The following is a 16,612-nucleotide window of genomic DNA, read 5'->3' as shown; positions in this document are numbered from 1 at the left end:
GTGTGGCGCCATGAGTGAAAGCGTAAATTATGCTGTTTCCGAGTGAAATATATTTTGATCATACATGTAAACAAACAAACTATCCACCAATGGTTTTAACCAAATTATAGCCACTTTACCCGCGCAACGTTGTGTGTATTGCGTCATGATATCTGCAAAATTGTCAAACAGTTCTATGAAGAATTCCAGACTTCTTTCACATTTTATTACGGTGGAGCGTATATCTTTTTAGTTCGTGTAGGTTTTTATATACACCTTTTTCTTTAATGAAGTATATTTTGCAAAGAATTTCCGTCTATTTATAATTCATATTCTTTTGCATTTAAACGTAGTTCCATAGATCTATACCAGTGAAAAATTATAGGTCATATGGCGACTTTCCAGCTTCCGGTGGTGGAGGAAGACCCCAGGTGTCCCTCCGTGCATTATTTGCATTATTTCATCGGGTAGAACCACCGACCTTCCGTAAGCCAGCTGGATGGCTTCCTCACATGAAGAATTCAACGCCCTGAGTGAGACTTGAATCCACATGGGTTAGGGGCAAGTGATCTGAAGTCCGCGACCTTAACCACTCGGCCATGGAAGCCCCAGTGAAAAATAAAAATGATGTTTAAAACAGTGAAAATATCAGTTTTATTTCCATGATTTCACTAAGAAGCACAAAATAAATGTATTTATTTATGAGCCAATCAATATTACACATGACTAAATATAACACTGTTAATTATGATAAACAATATGTAATTCATAGCACAACAGCAGCGTGTAACACTCACACAAACAACAACAACAACAACAATACATATGCACGGAACAAAAACACGCATCAAAAACAACAACATCGTCTAACAAGAGATTGCATAAGATAACTAACAGAGTAAAACATTTAAGAATACAAAACAATACAATACAATACAATACAATGCAATGCAATGCAATGCAATGCAATACAATGCAATAGAATACAATACTCAATACACAATACAATACAATACAATAGAATTTTTATCTTAAGTCGGTGCATATACAAAATTTGTATTGTATTGTATTGTATTGTATTGTATTGTATTGTATTGTATTGTATTGCATTGCATTGCATTGCATTGTATTGTATTGTATTGGTACAACCTTTACTCTGTTAATCATTGTATACAATCTCTTTACATTTCTATTTAGATTTCAACAACTGATTGCAACAACTAATCCGAAATGAATTGGTTTGAAAATAAAAGTAAGAAGATCCCTTGGAAGAAGCAGAATAATAGCAGACCCGGTTTGATTGAGTCTGTTCATGAGAGGTAACGGAAAGTTAACACCTCTCACGCCCCTAGCACCGGCTTCAGCGAAACTCTGTTATACAGATATTGAATGGACTCCATGATCCCAAAGGACCTGAAAATATAACAACACTGAAGCACGATTTGACTTCACGGTATAATACATTTTAGCATCATCAAAAGGTCACTGATAAAGGTCATGTTTCATTAAAGAAATTATGTTGTCAGTATGAATAACAACATGTATGTTTCAATATTCGAAAAAGAATCCTTAATTTTGTGTTTTTTAAACATTTACTGAAATGATTGCAGGACAATAGCCAAAAAATCTAATGGCCCAAGATCCCTCAGATATAATCTATTGGATGGAGCTATATCTACACATATTATGTTGAAAAAGAACGGCGACATCGGATCCGAATACATCTTGATTAAACAAACAGATGACCCCAATATCATAGAAGACATTCCTCCTATTCTTGATAGAAAAATTACAGGGTGTTCAAAGTTGCCCTTACTCTAGTATATCATATCCATTTAAAAAAGCGTGTGATAATCACACACATGTTACTGGCAAAGCACCGTTCGAATTACTTCCCTTTGAGCGTTAATCTTCAAACACCTTAAGTCCGCTTAGTATAAAATTTTAGTTTTTTTGAAAATGCATACTAACAACCATCCTAAATGAAACCTTTTGAGATGTCAGCACATCAGGGACAAGAACAGCGAAGAAATATACAGGATAGCAATTACGCCGTTATCCTATTGTAGAAACAGGACAAATTTTAGTGATGCAGGCTTCTGTAAAAGTTCAGTAAGTTATGAGACATATATGGGAGTTTCGCAACGTTATGAACTGTTCATGCTGCGACTGTATAAAGTGTCACATTATATTTATTGACACGTTAAAAGTTATAGTGCTACCTCAATAGAATATCACGCTGTAGACACGTAACATGATACCATATCCAGTCATATTATACTGTCACTTGACTGACTAGTCCAAGTACTAGTCTCTTAACGATGCCGCTACAAGTACAGTTTTTCACATCTTTGGTATGACACAGCCAGGAATCGAACCAACGACCTCCCGGATACGAAGCGGACGCTCTACTATTAGGCTACCGAGGCGGTATATAATTCGAAACGAACATATTTTGAAATACGTTTTTTTTTGTTTTGTTTTGTTTTGGGTTTAACGCCGTTTTTTCAACAGTATTTCAGTCATGTAACGGCGGACAGTTAACCTAATCAGTGTTCCTGGATTCTGTACCAGTACAAACCTGTTCTCCGCAAGTAACTGCCAACTTCCCCACATGAATTTTTAGAGGTGGAGAACGAATTATTTTTGACATAATGTCTTTAATTAATTTGTCACGAAACATACGCCCAGCCCAGGGCTCGAACTCACGACCCCGCGATCCGTAGACCATAATCAAGAGGTCATTGTTAAGCCATCTTTCAGAAATGTTGCTGTCGGCACAAATAAAAACTTGAATTATGTTATCACAAGAATCCTTTCATTAAAACAGCAATATCTGCATATCATTATATGTAGTAGTCATACATGCGTTTTTAAAACCTGCCAGGTTGTTCTAGAGGCTTTTAACACTCTACGTGGTATTTTTTCAGGCAACAGAATACACTTTCATTTTGTCTCCATACATGCCTACATATAGTCTAAATGATTTATTGCAGAATGTAATACTCCGTGGTGAAATCTTTTTATCACTATATTTTATAAGAACGTCTGCCTTAACATTGATAGTCTGAGTTCGATTCTTGTCGATGTCAACTGGTGAAAATACGAGTATTTGATTTTGATAGTTACATGCGTATGTTGTACCAGATTTGTCTGTTGCAAGACCAAGTGGTATGGGATACTGACAAAAGCCTATCATATCGATTTTAAATAGCTGTTTTTGTTGCTTTCCAAAGTTCACGTACCTAACACAGCCATTTTCATACTTATTGTCTTTGATAGTGGGGTCAGAAATCCAAGCCGTGTTGGTATTTGGTATGGCTGATATATAAATTGGATTATTCAGTTCTAAATCTACCTTACGATCAAGGGTTCCATCTAAATTTAATATTTCAATTTTTCCTGGATAACAGTAAGAAACAATGAGTTTTCCTTCTTGTCGGATAAAGTCTACTCCGTAACATTTTCCCGCTACGTTGACAGACTTTTCAAGGGAAATGGCGTCGCCGTGAGGCACGGGCACCGAAAGAAACTGAATTCTTTCTTCTGAAGGTATGGTTACAACAATTTTGTTATCAGGCACCGTTGTAATATCCCAGGGCGGGGATTTAAGGCATGCCTCCGCCGTGATTTTGTTTATTTTAGTGTGGATTAATTTGACATTCTTGTTCTTGTTATCAGCGATAGCGAGTAATGTTTCCGATATAAGTGATGTACCGGTTATGTAACATGTCTGTGTGTCCTTGTTTGATTTAACTTCTATGTCACTAACAAACCGCTCTGTTTTAAGCGCTTCATCTTTGTTTGAAAACGAACCAAATTTAATTGGATGACTCTGAAGTTTCTTCACTTCGTGCTCTGGTGAAAACTGGTATCTTCTAACTTTGTTTTTCGCTCTGATGTTTCGTAGATCGATGTGGTTTGATTTTATCTTACTCTGTGCTTTTTTCATGGCTATGAATAAGTCATACTTCTTGTTTCCTGATCTTTTGCCTTCAATATATGATTCAACTGCATTTATGTCAAAGTGCATAGCGTTACATGCATTCTTGTACGATGTGATTTTCCCTTCGTCTTCATTTCTTATGGTCTTTAATTTGATATCAAGTTCATTTTCAATCTGATCAATGTGTTCTCTTATAGCTGTTCGCAAAGTATCCATCTCTTCCCTGCTATTGTCATGGTTTATTGCAATCGCTTTCAGGTTAGTTTGAACCAGGTACTGTGTGCTATCTATATCACTTTGCAGTATTTTAATTTTGCCCTGAAGCTCAGAGAACTCTTTTTCCATATCAGCCTCGTGCAGCATATCGTTAATAGGTTTTACGTTTTCGCACTTTTCGTGGCTCATAGATCGGCACATAGTACAGCAAACCTCTTCGTGTGTTACACAATAATATTCTATCGGCTGTTCAACATGAATTGGACACATTTCCGGTTTCGATGTTCGTTTTCTGGGCATACTGTCTTTCTCCTGTAAGACATGATGCCTAGTTACAGAGGGACGACAATGTACTTTATAGCAATCCTTACACAAATATTCTTCACATTCTACACAGTATCCTTCCGCATTTATATTTTCTCCATCATTTCTACACGGATCACAAATTATATTGGTATTCTCAGAGGAAGGTCCAGCACTATCCTCTTTAACCGTTTTCGCTCTAGAAAATTCCATATCATCAATGATATTAAATGTCTTACTGTTGTTCTGCACTTTTATTTCAGTTTTTAATTCAACCAAAACTAAGTTTAAGTTAAAGATAAAATTTTATTTAATGGCTTGTAATATCTTAATTCAATATCTTATGCATAATTATAGCATGTGACAGGTTAGGATACTTTTGTTATCTGAGAACAAACAGATTTATCCTACAATAATCGTTATGTTTGTACTGTAATTTTATACACCAGATAGTTGTCATGACAATGTCCTGTATAAGGGATAAGTTACATTGATTTGCATGTTAGATACTACTTTTTTTGCTAAAATGGTATTTTAGCATTATTTAGTCCATTTTATACATTTAATGTCGAAAATAAGGTACTAGTTTATAAGAATGACTTGTAACAAATTTGTACTTTTTGTCATCTTGCTATACCATGTTTTAGATTATAAATTGTATATGATGCTATGCTCATGAATCTTGTCAGGTTAATTGCATAATAAAACTATTCTAATATAATTTTTATCAAACAGATACAGCATGTATACTACTACATGGCTCCTTATGAAAAACACCGGTCCATAGTTTGTGCTGTTTACCGGTTTAGAGTTAAATACTAATCTTAATTCGGCCCGCTTAGCTCAGTAGGTAGAGCGTTGGTCTACGGATCGCGGGGTCGCGAGTTCGATCCTTGGGCTGGGCGTATGTTCTCCGTGACTATTTGATAAACGACACTGTGTCTGAAGTCATTAGTGGGGAAGGGGGCAGTTACTTGCGGAGAACAGGTTTGTACTGGTGCAGAATCCAGGAACACTGGTTAGGTTAACTGCCCGCCGTTACATGACAGAAATACTGTTGAAAAACGGCTTTAAACCCAAAACAAACAAACAAACAATAATTCGGCTAAAGCTGGAAGAAACGAAATACAAAAATTTATTTCTGATCTCATCTAATAAAACACTATTGACCCAAAGTCTGTTGGATATAACTTAATATAAGGAGCCATATCTACATATATATCTTGTTGAAACTGAGAATTGGGTCCGATTATATTTTGATTAAGCAAATGGGTGCGAACGTTTAGGGGAAAACGATTGTATAAAATAGAAACGTCGGTTATTAATTGATTTCCAGTATCATAGAAATAAATATTTCTATAAGAAGCCATTCCTCCTGCTCTTGTTAGTAACATTATAGGTACGTTGTTATTTCTGACGAAGACATAAAGGTCGAAACTAGTAAAGAATGTGTTGTCTTGATAATTCTAAATCCTTTTGATCTATTAACATTATAGGTAATAATTCAATGATTGTACAAAGTTTTTATTACTCGCCATTTATAAAAGCGTGTGATAATCTCACATATGTTACTGTAAAGGCATTGTTCGAATTACTTCCCTTCGAGTGTGGTTAACTTTTTTATTAAACAGATGTTTTTTTTTTCCTAAAATTAAAACACATTTAACATAAAATGTCAGTTTCTTGGAAAATGCATACTCACAACCAACCAACGAAACATTTTAAGATGTTCCAGAAACATGAACAGCGGACAGTTTCACTGAAGAAATATACAGGAAAGGAGTTATGCCGTTAATCAAATTTGTAAGCATGACAAACTTAAATCACTCTTTTACCTAACTAGGATTCTGTATAAGGTCGGTTAGTTATGTGAGTATCGAAATGCTAATGTGTGTCCATATTGAGATGTAAAATTTGTCACATTAGGCTTAACAAAAATTGTTTCCGGTAACATGCTAAACAATTAGGGTAGGTAGGCCGGTATTTTTTTAAAAAATTTTTTTGTTAAGTGAGACTTTTTGGAAATCCTTTTTGTGTCAAAGAATGAATACAAATAAGGGGGTTATGCCTTCAGAGCATCAGTAAATTGATTTTTAACATCACTGACCATGTTTAAAGCATAAAACGTGCAGGCCATGAAAACATTTATTGGCAAGATCAACGTAAATATTGTGGATAAAGTTATGCGAAATTAGCTATTTGGGGGTACTTCAAAATTCAAGAAATACCATCAGAAGATTTGTTTGTGCACATTAAAGAATGTATAGAATGTAGTAGATTTTATAACGAGCTTCTTTAGAAGCAAAATATGCAACCAAGAAAAATAATACTCAATTTTTCACGTGCAACACATCTCACGCCTTCTAGTTTAAGCTATAGTCACATATACGGATATGTCCGTGCGTTGAGGTACGGTGCGGATAGGATGCAGTACGTCTTAGTACGGGAAAAATGGTGAGAAACAGGAAACAAACAAAACAATACAGGACACGAATAAGTACGGATAGGTACGAGGTACTACGTTGAATTACGTTTTACTGCGCCTTGCAACTTGCCCAGCGCACGGACGGATCTGCGGTAAACTACGTTGAACTATGCTTAAGTACGAGCAGCCTCGGATAACTACGTTCGGCTACGGCGAGGTACGTAACAGTACGTAACAGTATGGATAACTACGTTTAACTACGTTAAACTACAGATGAATAAGTTTCAGTCAAGTTGGACTAAAGTCACGCTCAAATGGCTACGGTTCGCTCAAACTTATGTGCATGTACCGACCGATACGGATTACTACGTTTCTGTCCGTAGCTAGACGTAGCTATCCGCGCCGTATGTGTGACTGGGGTATTAAGCGGAACTTACAACTGCTACACACATAGTATGTTATACTAATATTTCAGCTGTATTTGAATAAATTACCTTGCACTTAATTGAAACATATGGTAAATATATTTGATGTTTCTGTAGTTGCTAATTGCAACCTTGATAACGCCTTAAGCATATTCCTCTTTATAATGAATCTTCTGTCTTTTATGTCAACATTGTGTAGATTTAGTTTGTTTTGATTAGTGTTAACGATCTGATTATTGTTGATGGACATTTTTTACTATTGTTAATAGACACATATTCCTATACTCAACAACGGTCTGAAATGTATACTTTGACTTTAAAATTGTGACACAAATCATTATGCTGTAGTTTATTCAGAGTTAAAGACCCACCACTACCTAGTGACCTACTTTTTTCGCCCACAAAAACTTCATGAAAATCATTTTATAATACAGGTAATATACAGTTATACTATAAGTTTTCAGGTGGACAATTTAGGCCCTTCCTAAATAAATGTGTTTTCACAACTTTATCTGCAAACTTCTTCAGTCAATCCCTTTTCAGCATAGTTTAAAGAATATAGATGAATAACTGTCTTACACTGTAGAAATGTGATCGAAAATTTAACTAAATACACTGATTTATGTACATATCACTACATAATTTCAATAAAATGTTAAGTCATTAAACACATTGTCTTGGCCTAATATATGTCTCTGTCAACTGGAAACCATTTTCTTGTATATCTCGTGCAAACCATGTATATTACCATCATGGAAATACAAAAGAATACAGTTATTTTGTGGTGCCTCTTTAAGCTGTATTTTGAGATAAATGCTTTAACTGAGTTGAGTTTCCGTAATCCTGTATGCTCACATATCATAAGCAAATGCTCAGAAAGACTGGAAAGGCTTTCCAATGATGTACATACAGACTCTGATTGATTATCAGCTGTATGATAATTGAGCTGCGCCATGAGAAAACCAACATAGTGGCTTTGCGACTAGCATGGATCCAGACCAGCCTGTGCATCTGCGCAGTCTGGTCAGGATCCATGCTATTCGCTAACGGTTTGTCTAATTGTAATAGGCTTTGAAAGCGAACAGCATGGATCCTGACCAGACTGCGCAGATGCGCAGGCTGGTCTGGATCCATGCTAGTTGCAAAGACACTATGTTTGTTTTCTCACAGCGCGGCTCATATAACGATGCCTAAAAGGTTTTTTTTCATACTACTGTTTAAAAAACCCCTTTTTAGGTGTTTAATTTCTTTTTTTCATTTTACCCAAATTTTCCCAAAAAAGAAAAAAACAACCCAAAAATTTGGTGGCCCCGTATCCATGCATGGGCCCTACCCTTTAATTTAAACATATCAATAGATCTTCTACGTTTTAAATTTAAAAAAAAAAATGCATTTTTTGGGAAGGGGGTAGAAAAAAGATTTTATATATTGATGTATCAAAACTTTTTTAAACACGTGGGGTCATGTTAAAAACATACACTGGGGCTCATGTTGAAAAATTTTTAAGGGACAACTGCAACATTTTTCGGGGGAAAGTTTTTCAAAAATTTTTCCTCAAGCAAAAACGGGAAAAAAAACCCCAAACCTAAATTGCTCTATCAACTTCCTTTTTGGGTTTTCACGTGATTAAAAAGCAATAAAAACTAATAAAACTGATGCCCAAAGCTTTTAAAACCGGGCTAAAAGAGGGAAATTTTGGCTTATGTGCATTTTTTGGGCAAGAGAACACCCCGGGACAGGTATAAATTCAAATAGGGAAACCAACAGGTAAAAGAATACAATATTGCTTTACCCCGACTAAAACAACTGCTACACTTCTTGTGATCAATGTAGGACCAGTCTGAGACAAAGATGCCCCTAAACATATGGCAGCAAAAGCTTAATTGGCATGTAACATGCATCAGAAAATCTTTTGTTCATCTAAGCAGATACAAGAATAAGAGTATTCTATTTTGTACAAAGTAAAACACTCATTAAGTGCCGTAGTGCTGCCGTAGAAAAATCTCATCGTACTTGTTCTCAGTGCTGTTATATTTTCAGGGTCCTCCTTTTGGATCACTTGGTTCATTCGATGTTCTTCTGATAGAATTCCGCTTAAGCTGGTGCTTCGGGGCGTGAGGTGAGTTGCATATTTCATTACCTCTCGTGAATGACACAATGTCAACTGGACCTTGGCAGAAATCATAAAGTTATAACCAGAAAGAATTAATGAAGTATCATTCCGGTTGGAGCTTACTTTGTGTGTTAAGTTCAATGTAATGTTAGTAAATCAAGAACAAAGATCCAACAGCAAAAGCCAAAGAAGAACACGAACCCCCGCAATTCAAAACCCCTGTAACAATTTTAAAACGAGGTGAGATTTTATCAGAAGCGTAAAGAATTTTTTAGAGGCGTGTCTGAAGGAACCCAACAATTAACAAATAAGAAAAAATAGAGCTGGCAATCTGAGGAAAAAGTGTGCAAGTAAAAAACCGAACCCCGGGGAGTTAATTTTTAAACCCTTTTTGGGTTTAAAGGGAAAAAACCCCAAAAAAAAAAAGGTTTTTTTTTTAAAATTTCAATTTTTGTTAAAAAGGAAAGGGTTTTAAAATAGTTTTTCCCCAAACTTTGATACAGATAAACTTTGATTAATTTATATACCTGAATTCCAACCTAACACGCCAAAAAATTCATTAGCCTTTTAAAAAAATTCTGCAGTCGGGAAATGGTGTTAATTCGGGCAAAGCACGATACTGAAACCCCCGGAGACGTTTGGAAAATTTAATACCTTTAAATCGCATTTTTTGGAAGCAAAATAAATTTGATGTAGATATACATTGAAATATATAAGGATAAATAACGATAAAAATACCTTAACACTCAAATGTAATACGAGTCTGGTTAAACTAATTTACCCAATAATCGTTTGCCCGGTTATTGTGACTTTCAAAATTTAAATTTAAAAATCCGAGTGATTTTTGTCCTTTTTGGTTTTTTTTTTACCCCTTTTTTGGGTCAAAGATTTTTGGGATGGGTTTGTGAAAGTTTCATTAAAGGACTAAAATATTGTCGTTTAAATTCACTACAGATCAAACGCAAACCCCTCACCCCGTAAAAATGAAATTTACAGTAAACAAAAAAATTTAAAAGCAGAAAATTTGGGGTTTTCAGTTTTAATTAGATGTTCTTGTCAACGCTATTCCCATATATTTTGCGCTTATAATGACAAAATTTAAACTGCATCTAATTTAGAATCATTTTATAATATTCTTTTTATTTAATCCAATAATGAAGACAGAAACAAAAATTTGAAAGCCCAAAAAATGAAAATGTATCAAAAAAAGGGATAAAGATAGAGAGATCGCTTTTAAAATTTATTTTGGTTAAGGATAAATAGATATACTTTACTGGTCAAGGTCATTGTCATTAGAATCATGCTAATTCTCACGGTTTCGCCTAACCTTGCCCTTTTTGAACTTGTATTTATTGAGAAAATTTAAATTTTTAAAGCATAAAATTTTAACGTTTTTAACCCCCCCCCCTAAAAATTCACCGTCTTATCATAGGTATCAATTACGTATATGAATATCTTATAATATTATATACTTCACTATAACTAGTTAAAAAATTGCTTTGGACAGATTTATAAAAAACCCCGGTCAATAACCGGAAGCAGGAAAAATAAGGGGAAGCTGGCAAACAAATGTTTTTTTTTTTTTTTTTTTGAACCCAGTGTTTAAATTTTTGGGATTTCGTCGCGTTTAAAAAAATCGTACACAACGGGGGAAAGTTTCCCTCGCGAGAACGCGCGGTTAGTGAACTTTTTGGATATGCTGATGCGGGTCCAACTTTAGCAAAGTATGGGTCCCGAATCAATTTTGGACGAAGACGAAAGATTCGAGACTGATGAATATTTTTCATCTGCCTAGAAACAACACATTTAACGGCAATGGCGTTTCTTACGTTTAAATCGTATTAGAAACCAATTCATTCCCGCCTTTGCCGTTTAATAAGTGTATATATGAAGGTCCACAGGAACGTTCAACCAGCCAAGCAAACTATTATTCGGTTTGATGAGTCAGTTCATGGCGGTAATGAAATGTGCAATACCCCTCACGTCCGCTAGCACCGGTTATAAAACTGCATCTTTGAACAAACTTTTAAAGGGAAACTAGCTACAACCCCTTGTTTTTTTTTCAAATTTCCCAAAGGGGTCAATACAAAAAAAATTTCAATTCCCCTTTAAAAATAGTCTTCATTTAAATTTATAATTCGGGGTGGCCCATAAATGCTTTAAAAGCAAAAGCTTTTTTCAAAAACGGGTATAAATTTCTATGCAAAAATTTATCTGACTACTTTTCCATGAAGACCCACCAAGGGGTTTATAAGTTTATAAAGTCACATCCCCCACATTTCCCTATGAAAATTTCACACTTTTCATGTAAAAACTGGTCTTTTTTTTTAATATTATTAAAAAAACCCCACCAAAGTCCAAAAGGGGTTATCATTCCATGTACGGAAGGATCTTGGAAACCCGGGTTTGACTTTCCCGGGTAATTGGGGGGCCTCTTCAACATTACCACCGGCAGAAAGGAGGCTTGGACACGCAAAGGTAAGGGGCAAGCAGCTTTAACCGCTCGGTTACAAATTCCCCTTAAAAATTAATGGGCTTTTTTTTATAGTAAAATATACAATAGACAATGTTCAAAGAATGACTTTTTTTATTTTCCGATTTTTTTAAAAATTTGTCTTTTTTAAAAGATCATCTATCAGAAAATACTATTTTCCCCAAAGAAACCTTAGAAATACACCCCAAAGGAAAATCTTTGATTTTTGCCCAAAAATTATTTTTTTTTTTTTCTGCCATTTTTCCCTTTGTAAACTTTAAAAGGCCAGGAAAAGTAATCAAAAGCAATTAATAAATGATATGATGCATTTAATGCCAAATTAATCTTATTTCGGTGTTGTTACATAGAGGATATTACATTAGTGTCTTTTCATATTAAATTTATTAAAAAAGCCCGCCGCGAATTTTTATAAATTTATATTCAACTAGTTTAAAAAATTTTAAATTTTTGGAAAGCAAAAAAATTTTATTATTTAGCAAATTTTAAGCTTTTTTCTGCTAAATTTCGTAAATTTCTTTTTCCCTTTCCCTTAATCTATTATAAAACAAGTAAATTTCGACCAAGCCCCCCTTATATTTTTAAAACGACGGAAAACGTAAAAAGCTTTAGCACCAGTGTATTCCCAAAAATTTATTAAAGATTTTTTTTTCCCTACCACGACTCAGACATGATAAATAAAATTTAAACTCATTTTTTGTAATAAAATTTGTAAAAAGACCCTTTGGGGGAAGCAAAGAAGAAACCCCAAGAAGAATAATAGCAGACTCTTTTTGATTAAAGTTTGTTCATGAGAGGTAATAAAATTTTGGGGCCAACCCCCAAATCCTTTAAACTTTTATAATAAAGAAATAATAATACAAAAAAATACTTACTTTGTAATTAATCTAGGTTTGCTAAAAATTAAACTTACGCTATCGCAGTATGAAAAACAAAACAAAATTAAAACGTATTTCCACACTAAGTGGCACGTTTGTTTAATAAATACAATAATACAAAATATAATCTACAATGTGTATAAATGGTATAATTTATTGTGTTTACCTTTTTTACATTGCTTTTGTGTTTTTGTTTTCAGCATAAGTCTAAGTCATAAGAAAAATTTTACAAAGTCTTTCAGGTTTGTGAATTTTCTCAAAAATTCTTTAACTATTTTCAATATGTAACTAGTTCCTTTTTATTCATAATATAAGATTATACAGCAACATTATGCAATAATACAATCAACATAGATCTGCTCTTATGTACATGTACAACCATATATATTCATCGTTGATACTAAGTTTCAAATTCAGATTAATCGAAACATAAAGTTAACTTTGAGTCATTTACAATAACAAAAAAACAGAAAACCCCAATTTGTATAACAATACTTTGTATACATGTTTATAGTTTTTTCTTTGCATCCCAATTTTTAAGGGAACAAAAAAAAAAAACCCGTTTTTTTCCTAAATGGCAAAAAAGTTATGAAGCAGCTGCTAAACTGCCATGTAGAATATACATATATCTTATTATGTCATGAAGTATTCAAATAAATGTATTTATTCATGCGAACAAATTGTAACTACTATGTACAAAGTGAAAATTGAAAAAAAACCAAAAAAACGATTAAAATTTTTTGAAACCCAAAAGCACTGAAACTTGACTAAATTAAAATTCATAAAACCAAAAAAGGGGAACTTTTTTTTAGAATAACCCCCGTTTACTCATTTCCCAAGCTAATTATGTTGGTCCCCCTTAGCCAATGACAATAATGATAAAACCCGGGATCCCAATTAAAATAAGCCATTTTAGATTTTCTTTTAATTTTTTTGTCTTACAGATAGGCTTTTCGTCTGTTTCTGGGGCCCCCTTTAGAATTTTTTTCTTATTATTTTTATATTTTTTTTCATTAGCCTCCACAAAACCCAGAAACCGCCCGGACCCCGGGGCAACAAAAACAACAGAAACATGTTGTTTATACTTTAGGGTTAGTGTTAAATAGTCTCGTTTCCCTATTTGAATTAAAAATAGATGAAAAACGTATTTTACCCTTTCGACTGTTCGCCCTTTGACTTCATTTTTAAAGCATTTTTTTTTTATTATCCTCCTGGAGTTGCTATTTTTAATATTTAAATTTTTAACTGGTTCTCCCTCCATTTAAAACGCCCAAATCAGTAAATCATCGGGTCCCCTTTCAAACGTTCCCAAAAAACAAAAAGATTTTATAATCCAATTTTTATAAAACCCTGGTACCCCCCGGACAAAACTTCTTAAAATTCCCCCCAAAGGGGCCGACGCTTATCTGGAAAATCCCGACAGTGTCTCCAAATTTGAATTTTCTTTGAATATGAAAATTTGTGGGGGGAGCTGCGCTGCTCAAAAAAGGGTAGAAAATGCGGGCGATTGGAGTAAAAAGAGATAAATCCGCTTTATTTTCTTTCTACTGCTTTTTGTGTCGGCCTGTTTTTCTGGAAATATTTTGTTTGTTTTGATCTTTTTTTGATATGAAATTACTGTTTTGTTTAGTGCAACTTTATACTTTTTGAAAAGCAGACATGGGATAAAGCTGTAGAAATGGCCCAAATTTAAAAACAAAAGGGGTCCTACATGGGAAAATTTTATTTTTTTGATTTAAAAAACTACCCCAGCAAAAGCAAAATATAAAATTTCTTTAAATAAGGGAATTACGGCACAAATAAAAAAATAAATTAATTTTTTTCCAAGGACAGGCAAATTTGGGCGAAAATTTACTTTCTCTTCCCACCCATTTATAAACCATTAAAATACAAATGAAAGTATTCAATTCATTATATTAACAAACAGGGGTGGGTTAAAAAAAAAAAAATTTGATCCAAAGCTGAATACAGGAAAATGTGAAGAAAAAATATTTGCCTTCTTATTCCATTTATTTTAACAGATTAAAGAATTAAAAAATTAGTGTTTTTATAATTTAAAATTCTCCAGAACTGTTGCATAAATATACTAATTACAATACTAAAAAACGTGAAAAAAACCCTCGAAAATTTTTTTGGGGGGCGACTCTTTCGAAATTCCCTAATAGAAAAATCTATAAAATTTTTCAAACCCTTGAAAAATTTTTTTTTGGGTTAAAATTTAAACTTTTTAAAATTTTTCTTTCAAATAAAATTTTTTGGGGAAAAAATGATTTCATTTTTTTTTATAAACCTCTAATCATTTTTTGAAAATGTCACAAAACCGTGCAAAAATTTTATTTTTTTATATAAAATTATAAAATATAAAAAATGACAAAAATTTATAAGGATAACAATTGAAAGATTTTGTTTGATGAACTTTAAAACCCCCAAATTTAGTTTAAATTTCCCAGGAAATTTGACAATATGAAAAATTTTCTTTTTTTTTTGTCCAAATTTTTTTGCCCTTATAAGGGAAATTAGCTCTTATTTGCATTACATGCATTAATGTGTATTTTTGTGACCGAGTTGAGGCCGAGGAATAAATCAAGCACTCGATTTTGTTAAGCTTGAATTTCACTTTTTTTCAACATACATTTCTTAACGCTTAGCCTTACATTTTGAGGGGGAAAAAATCAGACAGCACAAAATCATAGAAAGAAGGAATTGTTTTCACATGAAAATTGAACAGCATATAAAACCTGTATATTTCTTTTCAAAAAAAATTATTTTGTTAGGTACAATGCAAAAGAAATCATCATTTAGTAGGGTATTTAGTAAAAGTTTTCAAAACCAAAGACTGAACCAAAAAAATTTTAAAATAACTAGGTTTCCATAACATATATGAAAATGCCTCTACTAATATAAATAAAAATGCAAATTAAATATTGACAAAGGCCGGTTTCCTGGGCGATTTGATCTTTAGAATTAAATGGAAAAAATAATTAAAACCAAACATGACTTGTTTTAAAAATTTAATAAAAATATTAAATCAAAATGAAAAAAAAAACATGTTTTTCCTTATTTTCGTAGTTAGTATCATACAGTTAAAAGATGTTGGAAAATCCATATTTCTGTCTGCACACAAAAATGCAGACTAAATACGGTCAACATAAAAGAGTAGCCCTACTGTAAACTAACAAAACCTACGGACAAATGATGAAATACGCCCTGGATAGACCAGTAGCAAAACACACAAATAGAAAAAAAAAGTTGCCAAAAATTTCCAAACTTTAAAGTTCCGGGACAGTGGGAAGACGTTCCCCGCAAGTGAATACATCAATTTAACACACGTTGTGGAAACCCCAAACATAAAACCTTTTAAAACCTAATGAAAGCCCATAAACCCGTAATTCAACGAAATTTCCAGAGGGCAGAACAAAAGAAAACACAGTTTTTAAGGGGTTTCCATCTGAGTCCCCAGTGGGGGTTTTTCCCGGGGTCTTATTCCCCGTCTCGTCTACATGACTAAAGAGGAAGGGCGGGGGCTTTTGAACCCTCATAGAACCCTAAAAAACATTTAGTTTTCTCAATAAAACAATTTTTATGGGATGATTTTTTTTACCCTTTTAGTAAATTTTTTTTTTAGAATTGAATAGGTAAAAAGCAAAAAAAACAATATATTGACATTTACTTAAACTTTTGAGATATGAAAATACATTTTTTTAAAATTTAAAATTTTTTTATATAAACTAACAAACCACTTTTGAATGAATATCGTACCCCCCAGGGAGAAACATGTCTGTTTTTTTTTTTTTCAAGTTTTAAATGGTTTCGCAAAAATGTAAATGTAATTTTTA

At 33.4% G+C, this 16,612-nt stretch overlaps 1 protein-coding gene across 1 annotated transcript; it reads right to left on the bottom strand.

Annotated features, from left to right (window-relative positions):
• Positions 1-2,905: 2,905 nt before the first annotated feature.
• Positions 2,906-4,657, bottom strand: LOC128548138 (uncharacterized). Its single transcript, XM_053522543.1, has one exon. It carries the CDS (start codon positions 4,655-4,657, stop codon positions 2,906-2,908), a length of 1,752 nt encoding a protein of 583 aa, XP_053378518.1.
• Positions 4,658-16,612: the final 11,955 nt, after the last annotated feature.

Source organism: Mercenaria mercenaria, chromosome 14 (assembly GCF_021730395.1).
Source record: "Mercenaria mercenaria strain notata chromosome 14, MADL_Memer_1, whole genome shotgun sequence".
NCBI lineage: Eukaryota > Metazoa > Mollusca > Bivalvia > Venerida > Veneridae > Mercenaria > Mercenaria mercenaria.
The sequence above is the reverse complement of the archived record's forward strand: the minus strand, read 5'-3'. Positions and strand labels throughout refer to the sequence as shown.